General features: G+C 46.0%; 1 protein-coding gene across 1 annotated transcript; it reads right to left on the bottom strand.

Moving 5' to 3' along the window:
• Nucleotides 1-15,005: 15,005 nt before the first annotated feature.
• Nucleotides 15,006-24,640, bottom strand: nmi (N-myc (and STAT) interactor). The gene is made up of 10 exons (XM_056289910.1): nt 24,508-24,640; nt 24,395-24,424; nt 24,214-24,279; nt 22,696-22,854; nt 22,197-22,313; nt 20,149-20,311; nt 18,172-18,278; nt 17,733-17,919; nt 16,546-16,649; nt 15,006-15,966 (listed from the first exon to the last, which is right to left on the bottom strand). The coding sequence occupies exons 2-10, from the start codon at nt 24,395-24,397 to the stop codon at nt 15,763-15,765; spliced, it is 1,110 nt and encodes a 369-aa protein (XP_056145885.1). The 5' UTR covers nt 24,398-24,424; nt 24,508-24,640; the 3' UTR covers nt 15,006-15,762.
• Nucleotides 24,641-25,305: the final 665 nt, after the last annotated feature.

Below are 25,305 nucleotides of genomic sequence, written 5' to 3' on the forward strand. Positions count from 1 at the left end.
GATCGTCCCATGACCTCCCGTTTTGTGTTTTTTTTCTGTTCTTTTTTTCCGTTTGCTGTTGTTGTTTCTTTTTTGTTTTGTTTTTTTGTTCCTGTAATAAAGAAAATACCCAGAAATAAAAAGTTTTTAAAAAATAGCTTTGAAATGTGCTCTTGGACCTCTCTGTACTGTGTTGGTGGAATGCGACGGTACGGTTGTTGGTTGCTTGTCAACCAGCTTAATTTCATGCTTAATCTGATCGGTATAGCCAAGGTCATTATCATCATCTGTGAAAACACCTATGTACTTAGCTAGTAACTCACATAGTTTGTTTCTCTCTTCAACTGTGCCACCAATGTCAAGCTTGTCAATGACTGACTGCACTCTACTCTGAGCATCAGAATCATTTGTCTCTGCTGTGACCTGCTCAATATCAGCAGAGATGCAATGAAAATTTACTTCACAGGTCTGTTCACTGTCAACACTCTCAACTCGAGATAAAATACCCAGGCGGGTTCTCGGGCAGAGCCACACATCTTCTTGTGAGAAATTCACAACTTGTACTGGGACGGTTTGATGCTGACCACTCACCAGCGTTGGAATGACCGCGAGACCTTGAAGGGAGCGGTGTGTTTCCAGGTTCTACCAGCAGTTGAGCATCTTTCTCAGCCCCCTTAATGGTTCCTTTTACCATGACAGCGGCTAAGGATGATGCAGGTATGTGTACCTTATCTCTACCAGTGACTCTGGCTATGGCTTTCTTATCAACACTGCATTTCTGCATTAGCCGAAACACAGTTCTCCATTCTGAATCTAATTGCCCACCCAGTGTAGTATCAAATTCAGATTGCACTAACTGCCAACACTTGCAAATGATATTCATACCAACGATACAGGGTTCTGTCATCTGAGAGCTCTTTGGCGTTTTGGTTGTGAGTCCTTCACAGCCAAAAAGCCACAATCTGGGATTTTCATACCCATTGCTTCAACTTCCAATTCAAGGTAACCTAGACAAGGTATCTCTAGTCTATTTGCAATAGTTATTCGAAGCCAACTGGAGATGGAATACACATCCTTCCGAAAGAACTTTTCAGTGATGGTACTTACATTGCTACCAGTATCCACTAAACAATGTGCTGTAGTACAACCGATATTAAGCCTTTACTGGGCATTTTCCTATTGCACGCTCTATCACCTGCCCTCGTGTTGATTGTCCTTTCTGTGAGTCGTCCATGTGACCCGAATTGTCCGACTCTTTTCAACCGGGGGGGGGGGTCTCGTTTCCCTGAGCATAGCTTCTGTTTGCAATTCTTAGTGCCGCAGTCTGGCACTTGAAACATATCGGCTTACCATCGTCTGTGAATTTAGGCTGAGCTCTAGACCAGTGCCCTTGGTCTGCAAAGCCAAATCCTGTACTGTCTGAGTTAATTTACTGATGGCTTTCCCTTGCTCTGCAATGATTTTCATCTCATCCTCTATTGAGACTGTCTTCTCACTAGCTGTATCTGTTAGGGCTGGGTATTGTCAAGAACCTCACAATTCAATTAAATTTCGATTCTTAAGGTCACGATTCGATTCTATATCAATTCAATTCGATATTGATCCAATATGCTTCGATATCGATTCAATAATACTTGTAGATGACAAAAATACCCAAATTATTCATTGAGTACCTTCTGATATCTACTCATATATTTTCGTAATGTGTGTGTGTGTGTGTGTGTGGTGTTAGTGTAGATAGCGGAACCGAAAACTAAAGCACTTATGATCCTAATTCTTTTTGGAGGTGGTAGGTATTGTCTCAGAGAGTAAAGGAAAAAACCCAGAAAATTAAAATTATGCATAGTTATGCATAAATATACAAAATATGCATTTTTCTAAAAATTGCTAAAAACCACTTTTCTCGGCATTTCAGATGATTCTGAGCATCTTTGATTTTTTCACCTATATAAAAAAAAATTCTGGGACTTAGAAATGTTTAGGCATTATGCAAAAATGCACTTATGATCCTAATTTTTTTGGAGGTGGTAGGTATTGTTCCAGAGAGGACCAGAAAAATAGCAGAAAATTAAAATAATTGTGCATAATTACTCAAAATATGCATTTTCTAAAAATGGCTAAAAACCACTTTTCTCGGCATTTCAGATGATTCTGAGCATTTGGGGGGAGAGTTGGAGTGGGGGGGGGGGGTTAGGGGCAGGGGGAAGGCGGTTAGCTGGCAGGATGAAGAGGAGGGAGATTTAGATGGGTGGATAACCAAACCGCCACATTGTAGCGGGGTTCTTCTAGTTTGTTATATAATAATGTGTGCATTATTTGTATTGTTTTAGAACAAACTGACCCAAAAAATGTGTTTTACCATTTCATTATGCTTTAATGAATAGAAAATAAAACAGTAGTACAGCATTGTACCTGAGCTGAACTTGCAGCACAAAAGTAATATACATAACTGTGCTGTAATTACATGGAAAAAAGTAAAGTGCATGTAAACTAAAAATACTCTTTCCTCTTAGTTTGAATTGAAATGTAAACAAAGACACACTGTGTGCTAAGTGCTACTCTCTCTGCTGACTTTAACGACTCGACGGCGACTTCCTTCACCTCCGTGTGCAGCTTTGGAACGGCGACTTCTGTCCTATGTTTTCGTGTTGGTATGGCGTAGCGTGGTTCCAGTGTGTGTGCCATCTTCTTGAAGCCCTCGTTTTCCACGACACTGTGCGGGCATGGGACCTTACAGATGAAGATCGCCACAGACATCTTCTGTGCGCGCACAGAGCTTGACTGTAGTTTGCAGACAAGGGATTTGTCCAGCTGCATTCGTTTGCAAGCCACATGTTTAGCTTTAGCCGCAGGTTGCTAAACTTCTGCGTGGTGTCGGCTCAAACGGTTGCGTAGGTTCGTCGTATCGTTGCGGTATTTTAATACCGACTCGCAAAGCTTACACACGACACGACTTCTATCGACTTCCTCTCTTCCGGTTTTACATCTGAATCCAAAATGTGTCCAAACGTCGGATTTTAAAGTTGTAGGCGCCGACTTTAAAGCGTTCCTGCTGCCCGTTTCTGTCGCCATTTTGCTGAATAAGCAAGTGTGATTTGCGTTGTACGGGGGCCCCACTTGACCAAACAACCGTTTGTAACGTGCACGGATAAGACACGCTGGCCGCGGGCTCGCGGGTCTGACCCTTTAGTCTAGCGGTTAGCGATGCCTCCTGCGGTGCGGGTGACACGGCCGCGGCAGTTCCTGTGGTTGCGTTGTCCCCCCGAATTCGCTACACGTTGTTCGGTCAAGTGGGGCCTCCGTACAACGCAAATCACACTATGCCCACAACGGAGTGGAGCTTCATTACAACGGAAATAATCGATTTCAAGATTTTCTGAACCGACATTGAATTGGGAAAAAACATATTGCAATGCATTGATGAATCGATTTTTTTTTTAACCCAGCCCTAGTATCTGTTGTACGCTGCACATTGGTAGTCAGGTGACTAGAGCCCTTGTTTTGACTTTTAGTCACCTTTACATTTTCTCCTTACTCACCCACAGTCCACAAGTAAGCTTCCTCGCGCGCTTCTACCATAGCAGCATTCGGGTGAGTTCTGCCATGTTTGCGGAGTTCTCGTTTCAATGAATGGTCTCCGACTCCCTCGACAAACGGATCCCTGAGTATCGGAAGAACAGCAGCGAAGAAAGAAACAGCAGCGACAGTCAAACAGGGCTCCAACAGAAAACAGTTCTCCAAAGTGGTCTAACGGAGCGGTCCTCTCTTACAGTCACAAATCATCCGTCTCCTGAATGAAATAAATCAGCTAAGCAACAAGTCTATACACTATTTCGTATCGAGCTAGCAACAGCTTGTCTTAACCAATTCTTCAACGCCGAGCTAACCGTTATTATGCTAATATCACCGGTTATTTTCTTGCCCGGTGCGGGATTCGATACGCGATGTACTGCACCACAAGGCGACATCACTAACCGCTCGGCTAAAGGGTCAGACTCGTTGGCTAGGGGCTAACGTGTCTTATTACTAGTTTACATTATGCTAACGCTAACGACTACTGGCGATTAGCAACACGATGCGTTTTTAAACCATAACGCGTAGCCACAGTATGAAAAGCAATACAAAATCTCGTATTTACCTCATGCGGATCACAAAAATCCGAACCCTTCGGATAACTGTTCGTCAACCACCAAGTTAGGAAAACATTTTGCTCTCGAACAATCCGCACTGCTCACTTGACGGCGACCATTCGCGTTTTGTTTTTCCGTTCTCCAACGCGCCAGACCTAACGGCTCACAACCAAGCCCCGCCCCTCTACCTGAGAACGGAATTTGGATTGGCTATAATTTCAGAACATGCCAATTAAAAACAAAGGACAACATAGATTGACATAATGCGTCTAATCAAGGTAGGCTGTTAGACTGACTACACTTGCTTGGTCCTGTACATATTATGCAAACTATGCTCATTTGCATAAACTCTAACCTTTTCACCGTAAAGATTATGACTTCTCTATTTCATCCTTCCATATATATTTTTAACATATTTAAACATGACGAACTTCATTTTTAAAACTATTTATACCCTAAATGAATTTTGACCAAATGTCTAAATAGCCAGGGCTACATTATTAAAATCGTTGCGTTACAATGTATAGTAAAAGGAAGGTATTCAAAAGACGTGAATTCCCCGCGGGGGGTTTCCTTGCAGCTATAGGCATCTCCTATCAGATGTGGGGATATGGATGAATTTGAAGCCAGGGGTTGCAGTCTCAATGAGTGCGACTGCGCCATTTCTATCGAGGTTGGGTGAAGTCCAGGTTATGGGTACTTGTATCCATCCATCCATCCATTATCCAAATCGCTTATCCTGCTGTCAGGGTCGCGGGGATGCTGGAGCCTATCCGTGTCGTCATTGGGAGGCAGGCAAGGAGACACCCTGGACAGGTCGCCAGGCCATCACAGGGATTAGTTAATTGGCTATTGTATGCAGGAGAATTTGGTCTTTTGATCTGTGTTCCCTAATATGATCATAGTAACTGCAGTAAAAGCTGACATTTAACAAACTACAGATAAAAGGTATACCCATACCTACAAATGGATGACAAAGACAGCATGACAAAAACAATAAAGCCAAACATACTGTAAGAATTCAGAGGTAGGAATCCAATGAACAATCTTTTTTTACATACTGGACCATTACAGATATATGAAATAGATTTGAGAATTAAAAAAAGGCATTGGATTCAGATGCCTGATTTGAAAAACGACTCAGTATCAGATTGCTTGAGTATGCTTGACTTGATCTTCTACTGTCAGTGTTGTTTTTTTGTATAAATGCACAGATTTTGAGTGACTTTAACATTGCCATTCTCCCATTAAGCGTCTCTCCTTTTACTAGTGACCCAACACTCTGTTTTTACCTGTTTAATTAGGACTTTTGTACTTAAAACCCAGATGTGCAGTTTGTATCTGTCCCCTATTCTTAATGTACTGTTTGGATAACTCTTATGATGATTTTGTACCAGGCTTACACATGGACAAAAGTATTGGGGCACACCTCTTAATCAATGTGATCAGGTGTTTCATTCAGACCCATTGCCACAGGTGTATAAAATCCAGCAGCTAGCCATGCAGTCTGCATTTACAACTTCCTCTGGCATTAACATCAGCACAAAAACTGTGCGCCGAGAGCTTCATGGAATGGGTTTCCATGGCCGAGCAGCTGCATGCAAGCCTTACATCACCAAGCACAATGCCAAGCGTCAGATGGAGTGGTGTAAAGCACGCTGCCACTGGTCTCTGGAGCAGTGGAAACGTGTTCTGTGGAGTGACGAATCATGCTTCTCTGTCTGGCAGTCTGATGGACGAGTCTGGGTTTGGCGGATGCCAGGAGAACATTACCTGCCTGACTGCATTGTTCCAACTGTAAAGTTTGGTGGAAGAGAGATAATTGTATGGGGTTGTTTTTCAGGGGTTGGACTAGGTCCCTTAGTTCCAGTGAAGGAGAATCTTAATGCTTCAGCATACCAAGACATATTGGATAATGCTATGCTTCCAACTTTGTGGGAAAAGTTTGTGTGTTTGGGGAGGGCCCTTTTCTGTTCCAGCATGACTGTGCCCCAGTGCACAAAGGAAGGTCCATTAAGACATGGTTGGGGGAGTTTGGTGCGGAAGAACTTGACTGGCCCACACAGAGCCCTGACCTCAACCTCATCAACACTTTTGGGATGAACTAGAATGGAGATTGCGAGCCACGCCTTCTCGTCCAACATCTGTGTCTGACCTCACAAACGCTCTTCTGACTAAATGGGCAAAAATTCCCACAGACACACCCCACAATCTGGTGGAAAGCCTTCCCAGAAGAGTGGAAGCTGTTATACCTGCAACTCCATATTAATGCCTGTGGATTTAGAATGGGGTGTCATAAAAACTCCTGTAGGTGTAATGGCCAGGTGTCCCAATACTTTTGTCCATATAGTGTATATGGGTTCAATGTGCCAGAAGACGAACTGAAGAGATTTAAGAAACACATGGTGGACTGCAGTGGCTGCAGTAATACACTCATGTCACCCATACCCTTTGCTTCTGCATGAGAGAGAGAGAGAGAGGAGAGAGAGAGAGGGAGAATGGAGGGTACTGAGAGGGGAGGTAGAGCTGCTCTAGTGTACACATCAATTCTCATGTTTGCTATTGCTCTCCCTGTGAACTGAAAAGTAAAGTAGAGTCTTGAACAGCTCTTGCCTTCCTCCATAATTGTATCTTGTTTCTATGGAAACTCGGGTCTGCAGTGTTTGCAGTGAAAACACATTTTCTGAGATACAATTGGATGATTCACACTCTTTTTGATTGCATTTTGCTTGAACGTCAACACATCATGCGGCATATTACATTCAGAAGTCATTTGTATACTGTTCAGTGGCTCGCTAGTTTGCAGTTTGATTAATTTTCTGGTTGGCCCCTGTTTTATATTTTCATATGAAGCCATTACTATGCATTTGACATGCATTTATTCGGTTTCAGTATTACAATTATTACTCCAGCATCATCTTTAAGCCTCAATCCTAAATATTCACATGCAAAAAAAATATCCTTTTTCAAGTGTCTGTAAGTTTGTGTACTCAGGGATTTTGGTCTCATAGCGAGTGTATAAGATGCCTCTCCTGTGTGTTTATTTTCAACAGCCTCTTGTCGTTTGCTGGTGGGGCTACAGTCACTGCGCAGTGCACACGTGCAAAATTGCAGTGTACAAGTGCAAGCAGTCTTGCTTTGGCCTGCATAATGCTCTGTTAACCAACAGTAGAGTAACCACATTTTAGGCCTTGTATGCAATTTTCTTTTAATGGTTTTGGAACTTTTTATTCCTGGAAGCAATACAGCATACACTGATAACACTTCCTATCACAGCTTTAGTAAATGCTGATGCTGGTGGTAATTGCAACATTTCTGATGCTTGCTGAAGCGAAAGTTTGTGAAAACCAGAAGCAGGCTAAGTCGATTAGCAAGGGAGCTGTGATGCTACAAAACAAGGTAAATACTTGAAGGCCTTCAGATGTTCTTCACTGGACCCATAGAGCATAGTGCTGACAAAGAGGCTGTCAGTCTTCATTTTAGTGCTCATTACTGTCAAAGCACGTGGTTATGAAAGAGCCTGACAACTGCAGTCGCCGACTCCCTTGACTGCACTGACAACTACTTGTTAACTGTAAAGCACAGCCTGTTTTAGTGCATTGGGGTAACCCAGATGTTGCGGTCCATAGACCAAAAAAAAAAAAAAAAACCCAAAAAACTGCTCCATAAGAAAAGGCTAAACAGTAAGAGGACATTACGCCTCTGTTGCTGTAAGCGAATCCCTGTCTTGTCCTGCCTCTCCATTTGGCTCATTCATTGGAATATTAGTTTTACTCGCTAAACAAAATCCAAGAATGCAGCACCATCGAAGTAGCCTACATGATATTGTATACCATAATTAAACACTTGGGTCCAGCTGTAATGAGGCAACACCTTATCTTGTTTAAGTCTTTCTATCTGTGGCAGTAAGACCGCAAGATATCACTTAATCCATGAATCTCTAAGTCATGTGCACTTGTGTCATACCTGACCTGATCATTTTAATCGCATGACTTGCCCCAGGATTAGTGATATGATGCATAGTGTTTTATCTGTTCAGCATAGCAGCCGAATGTGGAAGCAGTTAGGTAGTGCAGCGAATTAGCCAAAGCCCAGGTGCAGTGTGTTTTTTTTATTTATATAGTGGGGAAGGTGCTGACACAACAGCGCTTGAAGCTCTATTTCGTTTTGAATAGAATTTGAATCTGTGGGCTTTAGATTGCTCAACACCACCGCAATTACTGGTATCACCTCAGGTGTTGGGAAATGAAACAAGAAAAAAAGAGAACTTGGGGGCGTCCGGGTAGTGTAGCGGTCTATTCCGTTGCCTACCAACACGGGGGTCGCCAGTTCAAATCCCCGTGTTACCTCCGGCTTGGTCGGGCATCCCTACAGACACTATTGGCTGTGTCTGTGGATGGGATGTGGGTATGTGTTCTGGTCGCTGCACTAGGGCCTCGTCTCGTCAATCTTTTTTGGGGGGGGGGGGGTAACGCGATCATCCCACGCGCTACGTCCCCCTGGCGAAACTCCTCACTGTCAGGTGAAAAGAAGCGGCGGGTGACTCCACATGTATCGGAGGAGACATGTGGTAGTCTGCAACCTTCCCCGGATCGGCAGAGGGGTTGGAGCAGTGACCGGGACGGCTCGGAAGAGTGGGGTAATTGGCCGAGTACAATTGAGGAGAAAAAAGGGGGGACATTCAAAAAGATAAAAAATAAATAGAAACAACAATAATAATAATAATAACCCTTGACATACTGCAGCTATAAATGCTGAAAAGTAAAGGGGTGCTTTGATGCAAACTCTTACGACCAATTGCTGAATACTAAAAAAAATCTTATTTTTTTTGAAGCACAGCGGAACAGTTCGTACATTTAAACGCGAATCCCAATAAAGAAACCCTACCAGAAACCTGGCAATAGAATATACGACTCCAGAGTCAACAGACAATGACATAGCCTACTAATAACTAAATAACAGAGGTGGTCCAGGACTGCAGGACTGCGTTAGTTTCTGTGTTTATTTAGTTGTGACGTGTCCATGGAGATATAGGACTGTTTAGTTTGTGATCACTTTTTCAGGCCTGAGCATAAAACTTGTGGCCGCAGAGGAAGTCGGGGTAACTTAAAGTGAGGTTGTTGAGACAAGACTGCTTTTCTCGGGGTCCTGGACATACACACACATTGTCCAGGCCTCTCCGCTGGGCCGCCAGCAATTTGCTGCTAGCGGTGGTTAGTTTCCTCAGCCTGCATTTTTGTGTTGCATTAGGCAAATAGAAAACTCAAAACAGTTAAATACTGATAGTTTTTGCATTTGCAAAGGAAGTTTGCGGTCCACTTTAAAATGCTTTTTTTTTCTTTTTTTTTTTTGCTAAAAGAAATTCGTTTCTTTTTTTCATCTCTTCGCAGCCGCTCTGCAATCCTGACACTTTCCAGTGCGGATGGCGTACTCTTTGGTCTGCTCTGTGAAGGTTAAGATAGGAGTATGCGTGACGCCCTCCTCTAAAATCATGCTCTATGCAGTGTTGAGTTCCTCATTGTCCCGCAGCATCAGCAGATGTGTGGACTGTGTCATCCACTAATGTTATGAAATGTCTGACAGGGTAAGAGGAACTGCAGCTATCCATACATGAGGGCGGGAGGTGGACCGGGACACAGCTCTATATAGAGCTGAGGTTGCTGGTCATCTTTCTCTGAACCATGGGTGCCATTTTCTTATTTTTTTTCCCCTGCTATACCCTCGGCCTGAGGAATTCCAGAAGCCGCGCTGTGACATCTCATTTGGGTTACTGTAGCAACTGCTTCTTTCCACCAATAGTGGAGACCAGAGTGCCGAGAGCTCTCTAGTAAAAGGATGTGTGATGATGATAATGAAAATGATGGTAATTACGATGATGACTACAGCAATGATGATGGATGATATATTGATGATGATGATGATGATGATGATGTTAATAAGGAAATGTATGATGATGTCGGTGGATCCTTTCCCTCACTCCTTCACATTCTTTCTCATATTGTTATTTTTATTCCTCTCTTCACGGCAAGCCTACCTAGTCTCTACTAATCACTGGTCTTTCTTTTTCGGACTTCACATAATAGTATCACTAAAAGCCCCCTGCCCACTACCATCAAAACACATACACCGAACAAGAGGCATAACACAGCTTAGGCATTATTCTGCATTATATGAACAACTTTAATGTGGGCCCTACCTTATTTTCCGTCCATCCATTATCTGAACCGCTTATCCTGCTCTCAGGGGATGCTGGAGCCTATTTCCAGCAGTCATTGGGCGGCAGGTGGGGAGACAACCTGGACAGGCCGCCAGGTCATCACAAGGCACACGCACACACAGACACACACACACACACACACACACACACACACACACACACACACACACACACACACACACACACACACACACACACACACACACACACACGCACGCACACACACACACATGCACACATACACATACCTAGGGACAATTTAGTATGGCCGATTCACCTGACTTACATGTTCTTGGACTGTGGGAGGAAACCAGACCCGCTGAGGAAATCCACACAGACACGGCGAGAACATGCAAACTCCACACAGAGGACGACCTGGGATGACCCACCAAGGTTGGATTACCCCGGGGCTCGAACCTAGGACCTTCTTGCTGTGAGGCGACCGCGCCAACCACTGCGCCACTGTGCCGCCCTACCTTATTTTCTCTGGCTGAATTCCGCCATTGACCCTAACCATTGATACCATTTCCCGTGTGGGAAGATGGAGGGGCGAATTCACGTTCGCAGCGGCCTCACCCAGTACCGTCCATGCAGTGTCTTTGCTCACGTCTGCATCTGAGTTTTGTCTTTGTTTGATGGCTAGGAGAGCTGGCGCTGGACCGGCTGGGAAAGCTTCGTCTGCTGCATCCTGTGGGCCCAGGGACCACGGCCTTGCCCGGCACCGCACCCGAGGAGGTAACACCAAGGGCGGTCTGACAGGACGCGGAAGCAGGGGCAGGCTAAGCTAACTGCTAGCCACCGGCAGTTCCGACATTCATCTTGGCTGGCATTCGTTCCCTTAGACAGTGATTTTTTTTTTGAGTTTGGATATATATGTGTTAGTTTGATGTGTGTTAGTTTGGATATGTGTGTTGTTGTAGTTCTTGTAGTTTTGGATGTGTTTTTGTCTTTGTGTTGCGCTGCTGTGGGTTGGGGTAAACAAGATTTCATTTCATTTCGTGTACTTGTGTACACGAAATGAAATGAAATGGCAAAGCGTTCCTGAGTCTTGATTCCTAACTGGTTGTTTACAGTATCATGACCCATACCTCATGCATCGATGTTAGATTGACAGCTCTGCCCGAGCTGTCAATCGGCCAAGACATCAGAATGAAGCCTCTACCTGGAGACAGGACAGGCAGGTGGAGGAAAGGAGTGTGCCTTCAGCAAATAGGCCCCAGATCATACCTGGTGGATATAGAGGGGGACACACTACCAGTGCAACTGGGTGGACCTGAGACCCGCGGAGAGGGAGGCTCTCAGATGCCACCCTGAACAACACAGTAAGCAGCACAGTAGTCCGGCCCAAACCACAATGGGCAAGGATAAGGATGGGGGCACCGGACGGTGACACAAGCGACCAAGAACTCAGCCCGGCCTGGCAAACCGACCTGCCCCAGCCCATAGGCAGCTCACCCCTCACAGCGCACTACAGGGCAGCTGGTGGCAGGTTAGTAAAAGCGCCAAACAGGCTTAACCTATAGAACGGACTGGATTCTGGGTTATGGGTTTTGTTAAAGTTTGAAAAGTTGAATGGAGGGGGGGAGAAGTTCTGAATCTTAAAAATACGGTTTGTTGAGAGACTTAAACTCAGTGTACAGGTGCTTACTCTTACATGGAGGTACTCGGGGAATCAGTCTTAAAAGGGTTAATGGTAACTATAAAAAGGGAGATGTTGGAGCAGCGGCTAGGACGGCTCAAAAAAACAAAACAAAAAAAGGAGCGGGGTAATTGGCCAGATACAACTGGGGAGAAAAAGGGGGAAAATTGACAAAAAAAAGAAGATGGGACTGTTGGTGTAAGCCCGTCCCTGAGTGCTGTGTGTGAATGGTGCACCCCAACAGGAAACAGGGATTGGGGTGTTGCCTCATATTCATGTGACTACAATAAAGCAGTCATGCGTTGTACATACACTGCAGTCTCCGTGGTGATTATTTACACAAACAATCGACTTTGTCCCCTCCTTTAGTGGTAAGAGAGCTGACAACACACACACACACACACACACACACACACACACACAATATAGTAGATGCATAGGCCAAGAGAGCTGATCTCTATCTCTAAGCCAATATGTTGCCATGGCTCTGGATCCCGCAATCTGACTTAAGCTTGCTCATCAGTCCCTGGCCCCCCAAAGCAATATGCACCAAATGGACAACTAACCGGGTCGGGATCACTGTGGATCGGTGCCAACTGTTTCTGTTTGGGCATTCAGACCACTGATATCATGAATTATTCACTTGAGGGAAACATTCATCTTATTGGAAGAGATGGAGCGTCGAGAAAAGACTTAGACTATTGAGCCAGGGAAATTTGTCTCATTTTATTTTGGGTGCTTTTCGGGATGCCAGCAGCTTGTGCCTTGGCACAGTAGTTCACAAGGGCAGATCCTGCCAGCTGCGTTTTAATGAGCAATATCCCTTACCACTCACATACTAGAAGAACCTGGGGGACGGTGATGGGCCATGTGGAAGCAAATTGAGATTCAGCACATTATCTTTTCTGATTACGGCATTTACTTATACCCCGCTTTACCCTCTGATGGGTCTGTCGTCCCCCTTGCGCCCCCCCCATCTCTCTGCCTCTCTCTTTCCATTGTTCTGCCCCCCCCCCACCCCCACCACCACCACCTCTCTCCTGCCTTACACGGTTTGTTTATACATTTCGTTGAATGGTAAGACGCAGCAATAACTACTGTAGTCTCCAGGGAAATAAAGGTTGGACCAACCGCAAGATTCAATCTAGACCTCTAAAAGGTCTTTCTGTAGAGCGTCCGGGTGGCGTAGCGGCCTGTTCCGTTGCCTACCAACACGGGGATCGCCGGTTCGAATCCCCGCGTTACCTCCGGTTTGGTCAGGAGTCCCGTGTCTGCGGGTGGGAAGCCGGATGTGGATGTGGGTGTGTGTCCTGGTCGCTGCACTAGCGCCTCCTCTGGTTGGTCCGGGCACCTGTTGGGAACTGGGGGGAATAGCGTGATCCTCCCACGCGCCGCGTCCCCCTGGTGACACTCCTCACTGTCAGGTGAAAAGAAGCGGCTGGCGACTCCACATGTATCGGAGGAGGCATGTGGTAGTCTGCAGCCCTCCCCGGATCAGCAGAGGGGGTGGACTAGCGACCGGGACGACTCGGAAGAGTGGGGGTAGTTGGCCTGATGCAATTGGGGAGATAAGGGGGGGGTGGAAGGTCTTTCTGTAGATTAGATCTTGAAAACCTCTGGATTCAATAATCTCTCCGGCAGAGTTTAACTTGGCGTGGTTAGTGACGGTTGACGGTGAGACACAAACATCCGGCGGTACAGACCTCTGGTAGGACCGGGGCACGGCGGGCACCACGTGTCTTCCAGTCGGCAGCCGATTAAGCATTTGCTTGACAGAAAGGAGACGTTGTCGTTCTCTCTGTGGGACACCTGCAGCGGTGACGGAGCGGTTTTGAAGTCATTAAGGGACCTTTCCTCCCCATTTGCCCTTGCAGCCACGCCGCATGGCGAGAGCCTGTCGGGCTCTCCGCTGCTTCTGCCGCCTGACGTCACCAAGCCAGGCTGTCGTACACCGGAGCCGCGCGTCACGCCGCCGTGCCAGCTTTCCGTATATACGAGGCAGCGCTGAGCCAAGCCCGCACCCCGAGGCCCGATTCCGTCACACCTCACAAATGTATTACCCCAGAGGGGGTATTAATGTTAACCCAAATATGACTAAAACCCAAATGGCCGGTAACTGTCAACTGATTCATTTCTAAAAGCCGCCTTTTTTTCAGTATTTCAGTCATCGGTGTAATCAGAAAGGGCATCTCTGGCGTCCGGGTAGCGTAGCGGTCTGTTCCGTTGCCTACCAACACGGGGATCGTCAGTTCGAATCCCCGTGTTACCTCCGGCTTGGTCGGGCGTCCCTACAGACACAACTGGCCGTGTCCGCGGGTGGGAAGGCGGATGTGGGTATGTGTCCTGATCGCTGCACTAGCGCCTCCTCTGGACGGTCGGGGGTGTACTGGGGGGACTAGCGTGATCCTCCCACGCGCTACGTCCCCCTGGTGAGATTCCTCACTGTCAGGTGAAAAGAAGCGGCTGGCGACTCCACATGTATCGGAGGAGACATGTGGTAGTCTGCAGCCCTCCACGGATCGGCAGAGGGGGTGGAGCAGAGATGGGGGCGGTTCGGAAGGGGGTGGGTGGTGGTAATTGGACGGGTACAATGGGGGGGGGTGATCCACAAACCAAAGGAATCACGTGGTTGTTGTACCTGTTTATTCCACACGTGAAACCGTCATTTTCACAAGGAAGGTGTAATGGCTGCGCAGGGCCAGCAGGGAAACTGAAGCGAGCTGCACTATACATGAACAGGACTGCTCTAAATCCAGAGGGCACCGTCAGGAAACAAATTGGTTGTGATCCCCAGTCCTGCTCCAGTACATTTATAGTTAAGTCCCCGATTGATTGCCGTGGAGGTAAAGTCAGGTTAAATCTATAATCATCACGCATGCCTCTGACGGGCTCATATCGCATTGCATTACAGCGACTGGAGTCAAATGCTGCACGTTTAGAGATTTCCAATTTTGGAATGAGGTCGTGAAGGTCGCTTTTAAGATGTGCGTCTCTCGCGCAAATCAAAGACTTATTGGCTGCACGGACAGGTAGGGACAAAGACTTCGTCAATTGTTTTGCAGAAATCTTTATTATCAATCATAGGACGAACGCATAAAGACATGAGCGCTTCAAATGAGCGAGTCAAGGTCATCTTGATGCACATTACTGACTGAGGACAACTTGCTTCCTGTTTCCAAAAAAAAAAAAAGGTGAACGATTCAAATGTGTGAATGTTGACATGACACTACCACCTAGAGGCCACAGCAAGAGATTATATGTCTATTTGTATGCTGCAGCTGCTGGTTTCATTTTACCCACCGTGCAACTTGTGCGAATAAAGCGAGGCGAAAGGCAAGGGGAGTAAATGTGTTCTTTCAAATAGTAAATCAACTCTAATCAACAAGGAATGCTTTAATAAAATGTGCAAATAAAGAGTGTCATCCCTGCCCATCCCCTTCAAATCAATTCCCAGATATTATCTTAGATTGCACAAGCTGTCAGCATCTGGCGCAACACAACCTTGATAGGTTCAGCACCAGAATAACACATTGTGAGTCCACATTTTTGTGATCTGCCTTCCTGATGTCTCAAGTCCTGAGGACAACCAAACGTTTGAACCTTTGGTTGATAGAAAGCCAAAAAAAAAACAAGCCAAAATTCACTTGCATCATATTTTCAAATAACTCAAAGCATATTAAATCATTATTAGTTGAACTATCTATTAGTAATACAAGAAAGTATAGTGCGTTTCGTTTCATTTGGAAAAGCACCAAACACAGTTTAACTGTTGGAGACTGGGGCCATAGCGGTTAACATTACACGTCTGTTTCATTGGTGTCTTCAACGAAAAAGGCCTGGAGATTGTTGTCATTAGGGATGTACTTGATCGACTCGATCTCACCCCCGTAGTTGTTGGGCTTCTGGAAGTGGATCTCCAGGTAATCCTGAAGGTCTTCTTCATCTACTATGTCTACGATATCATTCAGGAGGATGGTACGCTTTGAAGTGCTGCAGAAGACCTGAAATAAAACAACAACAAAAAAAACCAACCGGGTAGTCAGTTAGACCATGTGGTTTTATTCCTACAGTCCACCTCCATTTACAGCTGAGACTGACACATTCCTCTCTGTTCCAGTCATTGTCACAGCACAAACGCAGCACTTATTTCTCGATGAAAAGAAAGCGTGGACCAAGTTGAGGAAAAACATTTCTCCTTCAATTGCACATTTTCTTTAAAATATGAAACCTTGTTGTCTTTGCAGTACGGATATTGAATATCATTTTGATTGGCTGGTGAAGGGTAAAGGGGTGGGGAGTTTATATTTTATCGTGCAATAGGGAAACATTGCCATCTTCTGCACATAAAGTGTAGTGCTGAAAGCTGGAGTACAGTCATCTGCTAGACTTGTGCTCTGATGGTGCCTATGCTGCTAAAAATAACCGGTGGACCTATTTCTTGGAAACACCACGCCAACTCGCGTAGCATCACAGACGCCGATCCAGATCCGGTGATTAAAAATCAGACCGCGGTTAGATTGCTCCGTGTATGGCAAGCGAGCGATGGATCAAAACCATTTCTATAATTCTTAGCAGCGTACCTGAAACTTGCATAGCTGGAAGCTGTACACAGGGTCAACCTGTATAGCCACTTTCTTGTCCAGATCAACAGGATACTTCCCCATCAGGGCCAGGTTCTCAGCGACTAAACAGAGCCACACATTTTTCCAAGTCAAAACACACTTGAGGCACCGTAGACTTGTATTACAAAAGGAAGTTGCCACATGCATGTGATAGAATCTACGCACAGAGGAATAACATGACAAATAAGGTACAGCTGTGTAGTGCAACAGTCCCACACAGGGGCTGTTTAATTCCCCTGCTGTATTTCAGAAGCTAACGTATTCAGGTGACGCAACATTTATGTTTTTTAATGCACACCACTGAAATGTTCTCTTTAAGGGGGATAGTTCAGCTAATAGGGTTTTTTCTCTCTCACTGTGTCATAGAGTCAGATAGCTTTTTATATGTCTTGTCGGTTTGAAGATTAGCTGAACGGTTAGCTTTCAGATGCTGGATGTCTACCAGGATCATTAACGGCTCCTCTCAAAAGAAATTAAATGCTGATTGTTAATACTGCAACGAATCAGGGGGCAGCCGGGAATCCACCGCAGCCGGGAAGCGAACCCAGGTCGCCCGCGCCAGGGGCGACTGCGCTAACCAGTCAACTAAAAGGTCTGACCCATTGGCCAAGGGCTAGCAAGTCTGCACATCCGTGGTCATTACAATACTTTTAACTTGTTACCCTAGCTTAGCTCAACTGCTGGATGTCTACCGGGATCGTTAGCAGCTCCTTTCAAAAGAAATTAAATGCTGATTGTTAATCATTTTAACTTGTTAGCCTGGCGTTAACAATTTGTCTTAACAAACATTTTCACTATCCATCCATCCATTATCCAAACCGCTTATCCTGCTGTCAGGGTCGCGGGGCCATGCTGGAGCCTATCCCAGCAGTCATTGGGCGGCAGGCGGGGAGACGCCCTGGACAGGCCGCTAGTGCATGTAAAATTCTAAAAATTGTATTATAGTTTCCAACTAATTTTCCGCAATACTCGTTTCCGTCTTTTTTTTTCACAGTGGAAGATGGCAAAAACTACGAAAATAAGACCCAGTTTGTAAAATAAATAAATAAATTTTAAAAAAAGAGGTAAAATGTCTGCATTTGCACTCTCAAGTTTACATGCGGCCCATACGGCACCACACACACACACACACCATAGTGTTATACCTCCAGTGTTGAGGAAGGTGATTTTGCCTCTGCCACTGGTCCCATCATATTCCACTTTCTCCACCTCTCCTCCCCCCCGGCTGGGCTTAGAGAAGCTTATCTCTAGTCGGTCCTTCATTCTCTCTTCTGGCGTAACTGGTGGTGGACTGAAAATCTCAACCTCCTTCTTGGAAACATCAGAGTGGATCTAAAGGAGGAACGATGGCACACACTGGTTACAGAGAAGAAGCGGGGGCCAGCATCAAAGATGTCAGCATTTCAGGACGCATTTCCAAAAAATACTTCCTTTAACATTGAGAGCATTGACAAAAGGATTTGGCTCGCACAGCATGTGCAAATTCTGGGCAACATGGGAAAACCCTGACTTAAACATATAGATGGCATGGTCCTCTGCCCCTTCAAGATACAGAAAGTGTTCCTTTTGTGTCAAAAAAAATACCTCAAACTTCACAGAAGGCTCCAGAATAAATTGTTTTGGTTTAACATCCACCCAGGCTCCATCACAAGACACGGAGCACTTGGCCATCTTCAATAACTGAGAAGCAACTGAGAAGGAGATACAACAGAGGAGAGAAATGGGTACTTATTGACACTTATTGGTTCTGATCTACCAATATCTTTGACAAACCTTATCCATATATATTACTTACACCAGTAGTGCACTTACAATACTTTGATTTTTTTTTTTGGGGGGGGGGGGTCCATGTTAAAACTGCAACAGGTTGCTTTTCCCCCGTTAATGACTCGTTATTTTATCTAGCTGAGATGTGATGTGGTGGTGCTGATGTACAATCACTCAGTATTACAGCAGAACATGATGTGATATGTTTCTATGTAGGAAGCAGAGAGAAATATACTTATTACCACTGATATTCTGGGACCATGAACACGGTGTAATGGGTCATTGTCACTTGTGTGCCAGCAGCTCAGCAGTAAACAGTTCCCACCCTTGTAAAAATGCCATCCTCGAACCAAAGCTAACACAGACAGTTTAATGTACTACAAGTTTCATCAAAATATACACTAACACTGTTCTAAAGTAATATTGTTTGTCCAATAGAAGCGTGGCCACATCGGCATCACGTTTCACTATTGCAGCAAATTCAGGGGGCAGCCCCGGTACCGCCACAGCCGGGACGCGAACGCATTTTATCTCCTGCACCGCAGGCGACAACGTTAACCACTCGACTAAAGGGTCCGACCCATAAGGGCTAGCGAGTCTGCACATCCGTGGTCATTACAATATTTTTAACTTGTTACCCTAGCTTAGCTCAACTGCTGGATGTCTACCGGGATCGTTAGCAGCTCCTTTCAAAAGAAATAAAATGCTGATTGTTAATAATTTTAACGTGTTAGCCTGGCGTTAACAATTTGTCTTAACAAACATTTTCACTATCCATCCATCCATTATCCGAACCGTTTACCCTGCTCTCAGGGTCGCGGGGATGCTGGAGCCTATCCCAGCAGTCATTGGGCAGCAGGCGGGGAGACACCCTGGACAGGCCGCTAGTGCATGTGTCACGGACGGACGTGACTTGATATGTACACCTTGAAACTTTTCACCCATTTGCTGGTAGGTGCAGGTGAAAGTTTGTCGACAATCCTGTGCATGTCGTTGACATTTATCCATGGTAAATCTTGCAGGCATCGCGAAGAATATGCCATTGTCAATAGCACACGCCAACAAACAGGAAACTGGTATGACCGCTTCAGTATAAACCGGAAGTCAGTGGACTATGCACAGAGCTGATTGCACTTGGCCAATTACCCCACTCTTCCGTGCCGTCCCGGCCGCTGCTCCCCCCCTCTGCCGATCCGGGACGGGCTGCAGACTACCACGTCTCCTCCGATACATGTGGAGTGGCCAGCCGTCTCTTTTCACCTGACAGTGAGGAGTTTCACCAGGGGGGCGTAGCGCATGGGAGGATCATGCTAGTCCTCCCAGTTCCCCTTCCCCCCTCCCCCCAGAATAGGTGCCCAGACCGACCAGAGGAGGTGCTAGTGCAGCGATCAGGACGCATGGAACCTCCCTATTGACCTGTCCACCTTGGGTGACCCTACCAGGAGCCAAGCTCCGGGCGGCATAGCTCTAGGGATCATTGGTGCATGCAAGCTTCTCCACCACTGCAAGGTGGCCATCCTGGAGAAGCAGTGGCAGTAGGTTATATAAGCCAATACATGTGTCTATGTGACTGGTTTGAGTACAGTTAAAGCCTTACAATGTTTGAGTCGTCATTAAGACTTCTTAGAACGGCGGCTAGACAACAAACTCCTGACTGACTCCTGATGTACTTTTCCATTTCATAAACTTCCTGCTCCAGCCCTGGACAACCTGCTATCCACTGCTTCATAAAGAGGTGTATACATACATAAGGGGGTGTAGCATTGTGTTATTTTACATAAATCCCAAGTGCACCTTTCTCCTCTGTGAAGGTGAGGAGTGCGTGTCCTCCTGTGAGAAGCATAGTGGGTCTCTGTGAGATGGTGAACACTCCTTTGATTTGATGGCCGCTGTCCTTGTCTCCATTGCTCTCCTTTTCAATGAACTGTAGCTTCGTTTTCGGGATGTTGGCGTAAATCTAGATAGTAGCAGTAACAAACAGAGTTGTCAGAGATGGGTTTTTTTTTCTCTTATTGTTCACAGTAGTCGAGTTTGTATTGTGCAGCACAACTTGCATTGGATTTGAACTATACAGTACAGTGGGAATTGAGTTTGAAATGTATAGTAGCTGAATTAACTTAAGAGTGGGTGAGAAGGGGTAGAGACAAATGAGTGTACACTTCCTCCTACTCCTTTTCCTACATGTAACAAATAATCTGGTGCATACGGAGATTTGTTCACTGAGTTTGATGTGTGGATTTGTTGATCACTTCAGATTATTGGCAATGGCTTCTATGTATGTTATATCCTGCTTATGTACATGTTCGAAATAAATCATCATTCATTCATTCATTCATTCACTCACTCAACCAGTCCTGCTTCTTTTTTTGCCCCCCCCCCGTTTTCTCCCCAATTGACTCTGTGTATAACTGTAGTCCACCGACTTCCGGTTTCTGCTGCAGCGGTCATATCACTTTCCTGTTTGTTGGCGTGTGCTATTGAAAATAGCAAATTTTTCGCGACGCCTGCAAGATTTACCATGGATAAATGTCAATGACATGCACAGAAATGTCGACAAACTCTCACCTGCACCTACCGGCAAACGGGTGAAAAGTTTCAAGTTGTACATATCAAGTTACGTCCGGACGTAACTTGATATGTACTTGACTTACCATGGATATTTATCCATGGCAAATCTTGCAGGCGTCGCGAAAAATGTTGTCATTGTCAATAGCACGCGCCAACAAACAGGAAACTGGTATGACCGCTGCACGCCAATTATCCCACTCTTCCGAGCCGTCCCGGTCTCTACTCCACCTACACCCACCCCCCAGCTGATCCGAGGAGGGCTGCAGACTACCACATGCCTCCTCAGATATATGTGGAGTCGCCAGCCACTTCCTTTTACCTGACAGTGAGGAGTTTCCCCTGGGGGAGGTAGCGCGTGGGAGGATCACGCTATTCCTTCCAGTCCCCCCCCCGAACAGGCCCCCCGATCAACCAGAGGAGGCGCTAGTGCAGCGACCAGGACACATACCCACATCCGGCTACCCACCCGCAAACACGGTCAATTGTATCTGTAGGGACGCCCGACCAAGCCGGAGGTAACACGGGGATTCGAACCGGCGATCCCCATGTTGGTAGGCAACAGAATAGACCGCTACGCCACCCAGACGCCTCATTGGTTGGAACTGTTTAAATATAACTATTAAAACTAAAACAATTCATACTGACATGCTAATAGCACCATCCTCACAGTTTGCAAAAAGGGTTTTGCAAATACTGGCTATCCTGTATGACACACCACAGGACACATAATAAAACTCCCAGAAGCGGCTTTCTGTCTCAGTCTACTCTTCTTCTTTTTTATGTGTAGTATTGCAGGCTGTACTAGGCAACATCCAGCCATCCATTATCTGAACCGCTTATCCTGCTCTCAGGGGCGCGGAGATGCTGGAGCCTGTCCCAGCAGTCATTGGGCGGCAGGCGGGGAGACACCCTGGACAGGCCACCAGGCCATCACACAGGGCCGGCACACACACACACACCTCAGGACAATTTAGTATGGTCAATTCACCTGACCTACATGTCTTTGGACTGTGGGAGGAAACCGGAGCCCCCGGAGGAAACCCACACAGACACGGGGAGAACATGCAAAGTCCACACAGAGGACGAACCAGGACGACCCCCGAAAATTGGACTACCCCGGAGCTCAAACCCAGGACCTTCTTGATGTGAGGCGACCGTGCTAACCACTGTGCCACCATGCCGCCACTATGCAACATTATAAAACAAACAACAACAAACAAACAAACAACAAAAACAACCCAAATAAAAGTCAGCAAAACTGACTTTCTTTGTACCTTGGATTTCTGCTTCAGCCTCGTAAAATCATCTGTTTTCTCTTCTAGTTCGGATCGGCGTCTCTTCAGAGTCTCCATCAGATCCTGGTTATGTCTCTCAAGCTTGAGGATGTCACCCTATGGCAAAGAGAAAGTAAATCAGTATGCTAGTCATGAGTGACCCAAAATGTAAAGGGCTTTATACGGACCAAGTGCTGCAAAGTACACCGGTTAAAGGCATATTATTATTCACATTTGTTGTTTCCCCAACCAGGGAACCACCTGCATTTGACCTCAAACTGCAGGTGTCCCTGATGACGACATGAATAACGTACGCTGGCTGCTGTATGCCGAGCAACTTCCACAGCAAGTGGTAAGACGGGTCTCCTGGTTACTTCCTCTTAAGAGGATCTATTCATGGTGTAGTTTATTATTACATATGCAACATAGTTATACAATACTTAGCACTGGTACACGCTAGTGTGGGTAAGATGGTGTGCGGATGTGAGCGAAGCTCCACCTGTATTTTGTCCATGGCTGCACGGTGGCTCTTGGTGCACTGATCGAACTGCTCCAGAAGTGCGTACATGTTCGCTTGGGCCTTTTTCTTGGCCTCGACTTCACCGAGTTTTTCCAAAACCAGCCTTGCTTTGACATCATCCGCCTTCTCCACCATTGCCTTCAAAACAATTGGCAAAACGTAGGCTATCGTGAACGCGCCAGCAAGCTAGTTTTTAAAGTCAAGTGCCTTGTGGTTCAGGGATTTAACAGAATGTAACACAGCGCAAAGAATGTTCAAAGCAATAAACAATCTACTACCGAGAAATACACACACACACAAAAACACTTCCAGATAGAGAAGGGGGATATGACTTGAGAGGAAAATTAAACATCAACAGTCTGACCATGGAACTCAAACGAAGTACCAACAGTATGCACGTCAAGAAGAAGTACAAAGGACTGATTATCAAGAGCTGTAGTGACGACGAAGCCTTGTATTAACTGTTAAGGTCTCATTTATCGCTAAACATGTCTTATTACATTGTTTCATTTTTCTTTCTATGACACCGCGTGGATATTTGGGTTGTGCGTAGGACCGAGATAGGTTTATTCTTTGTACATGACATTAAGATGTTTTGGGTTTTTTTAATGTGTTTTGCTCTTATTGTTCACAGTAGCTGGGTTTGTATTGTGCCGCATAGCTCGCACTGGATGTGAACTACCATACAGTACGGTGGGAATTGAGTTTGAAATGTACAGTAGCTGAATTAACTTACGAGCAGGTGAGAAGGGGGTAGGGGGGAAATAAGTGTATACTTCCTCCTGCCCCTTTTCCAACACGTAACAGATAACCCGATGCCTACGGAGATGTGTTCGCTGAGTTTGATGCGTGGACTTGTTGATCACTTCAGATTATTGGCAATGGCTTCTGTGTATTGTAGCAAATTCGGGGGACAACGCAACCACAGGAACTGCCGCGGCCGGGAAGCGAACCCGTATCGCAGGAGACATCGCTAACCGCTAGACTAAAGGGTCCGACCCGTTAGTCAAGGACCAACGTGTCTACTTATCCATGCACGTTACAGTATGCTACATCCTGCTTATTTACATGTTGGAAATAAATCATCATTCCTTCATTCAGTCAAACGGAAGCAAGGAACCCGGAAATCCTATGTGGGATCTCGAAGGAAATAAAAACTCTTAAGTGCTTGGGGGGGGGGGGGACAGTCAGGTAGGCTCGCGTCTTGATGGTAACCCTAGATTTGCGAAACTCCCGCGCATGCGCGGGGCAAGCCTTAGGTTAAGGTTAGGGTAAACTTGAGGTTAAGGTTAGTTTGAAGTTAGGTTGGGGCTTCGCAAATCTGGGGTTACCGTCGAGACACCGTCGACAGGTGGCGTAAGATAACGACAGAATCGCCTCGACCGTTTGTCCTATGTTGTCTAAATATCGTCCAAAGCCTAACACCCCTGCCGCACTGCGGGGCCGCTCGGTAGGTCCCGCAGGATGAGACGGAGTGAACGGCATAAATGCACCTACCCTCCATGACTCCAGCTTCGCCTTGGCCTGCGCAATTGCGCCGTCTTCGCCGAGAGCAACGGTGAACTGCGGAGGGATCGCATAACAACCGTTAGCGTTCAAGGTTCCGTTCGGACCGAGCAAGCTCTGTGATGCGGTCAAGTCAAATCAAAGTAGATCTGATTCGCATGCAAACACTCACCATCGGACCGCTGCTCGGGTTCCCCGCGGCCTGTTGCACGAAAACGAAAGTTAACTTTGGCACAGACAAACCGGCCTAAACTACTGTTTTATACACATAAAACATAAGCCCACCTGTTTGTGTGTTGTTGTTGTTGTTGTTGTTGTTGTTGTTGTTTGGATGCCGCTCTGTTCACGGCGTGTTTTAAGATATGCAGAAGCGGCTCTTCTCGGTCAGGTCGATTTTTTTCCCCGTCTCGCCACACGGACCAAGGTTACGCCGTTTTCCGTCTCGCTCCAGAATCCTGCTCCCCGTCACGTGAACGCGCGTCCGCTTCCTCCAGCGCCGCTTATTTTCGGTTAGTTAGTTCCGCGCGTTATTCTAACAAAATGAGAGTTTCTCCGGTTTCTGCCGCACAGCACTCAGCAAAGACCAGAACATCACAAGAGGAGCGACGTATCACACGCAACAAGCAATCGTATATTTTAGGTTTTAAGACGAACGCATCGCTATGCGAACCTCAGAATGGCACTAGTGATAGACGACCCATAATGAACTTGGTAAATAGTTAACCTTGATTTCACTGTGACAAATTCCTGTTATGTTACAATTAAGAATGATTCTTGCTTTAGGATGCATTGTCACTGATGGACCATTTGTTAATGTGATTCAAATCGTGGTTGTCCCGTCTCCTAACACTTACTTTCAACACAAATGGCTAGAGGCGGACTGGGAATGAAAAAATGGCCCTGGACTTTTTGACTCACGTCACACCTTATGTAAACAAGATTACTGGACAATCTTTATTACAATTACATGTGTAAAATAGATGTAAAATAGAACAAGGGAAACGTGTTGCTCTTAGGAGGACAGTAGGAGCGCATTTTGGCACAATGGCACTGGCAGCAAGGCGGCAATAATCTCTGGAACCA

Source organism: Lampris incognitus, chromosome 11, assembly GCF_029633865.1.
Source record: "Lampris incognitus isolate fLamInc1 chromosome 11, fLamInc1.hap2, whole genome shotgun sequence".
NCBI lineage: Eukaryota > Metazoa > Chordata > Actinopteri > Lampriformes > Lampridae > Lampris > Lampris incognitus.

Coding starts and splice junctions, on each gene's coding strand:
- nmi (XM_056289910.1), bottom strand. Junction 22,314..22,695: donor CAGCCATGGACAAAATACAG/GTGGAGCTTCGC, acceptor TCTTTGCCATAG/GGTGACATCCTCAAGCTTGA. Junction 17,920..18,171: donor AGCCTTCTGTGAAGTTTGAG/GTATTTTTTTTG, acceptor TTCCTCCTTTAG/ATCCACTCTGATGTTTCCAA.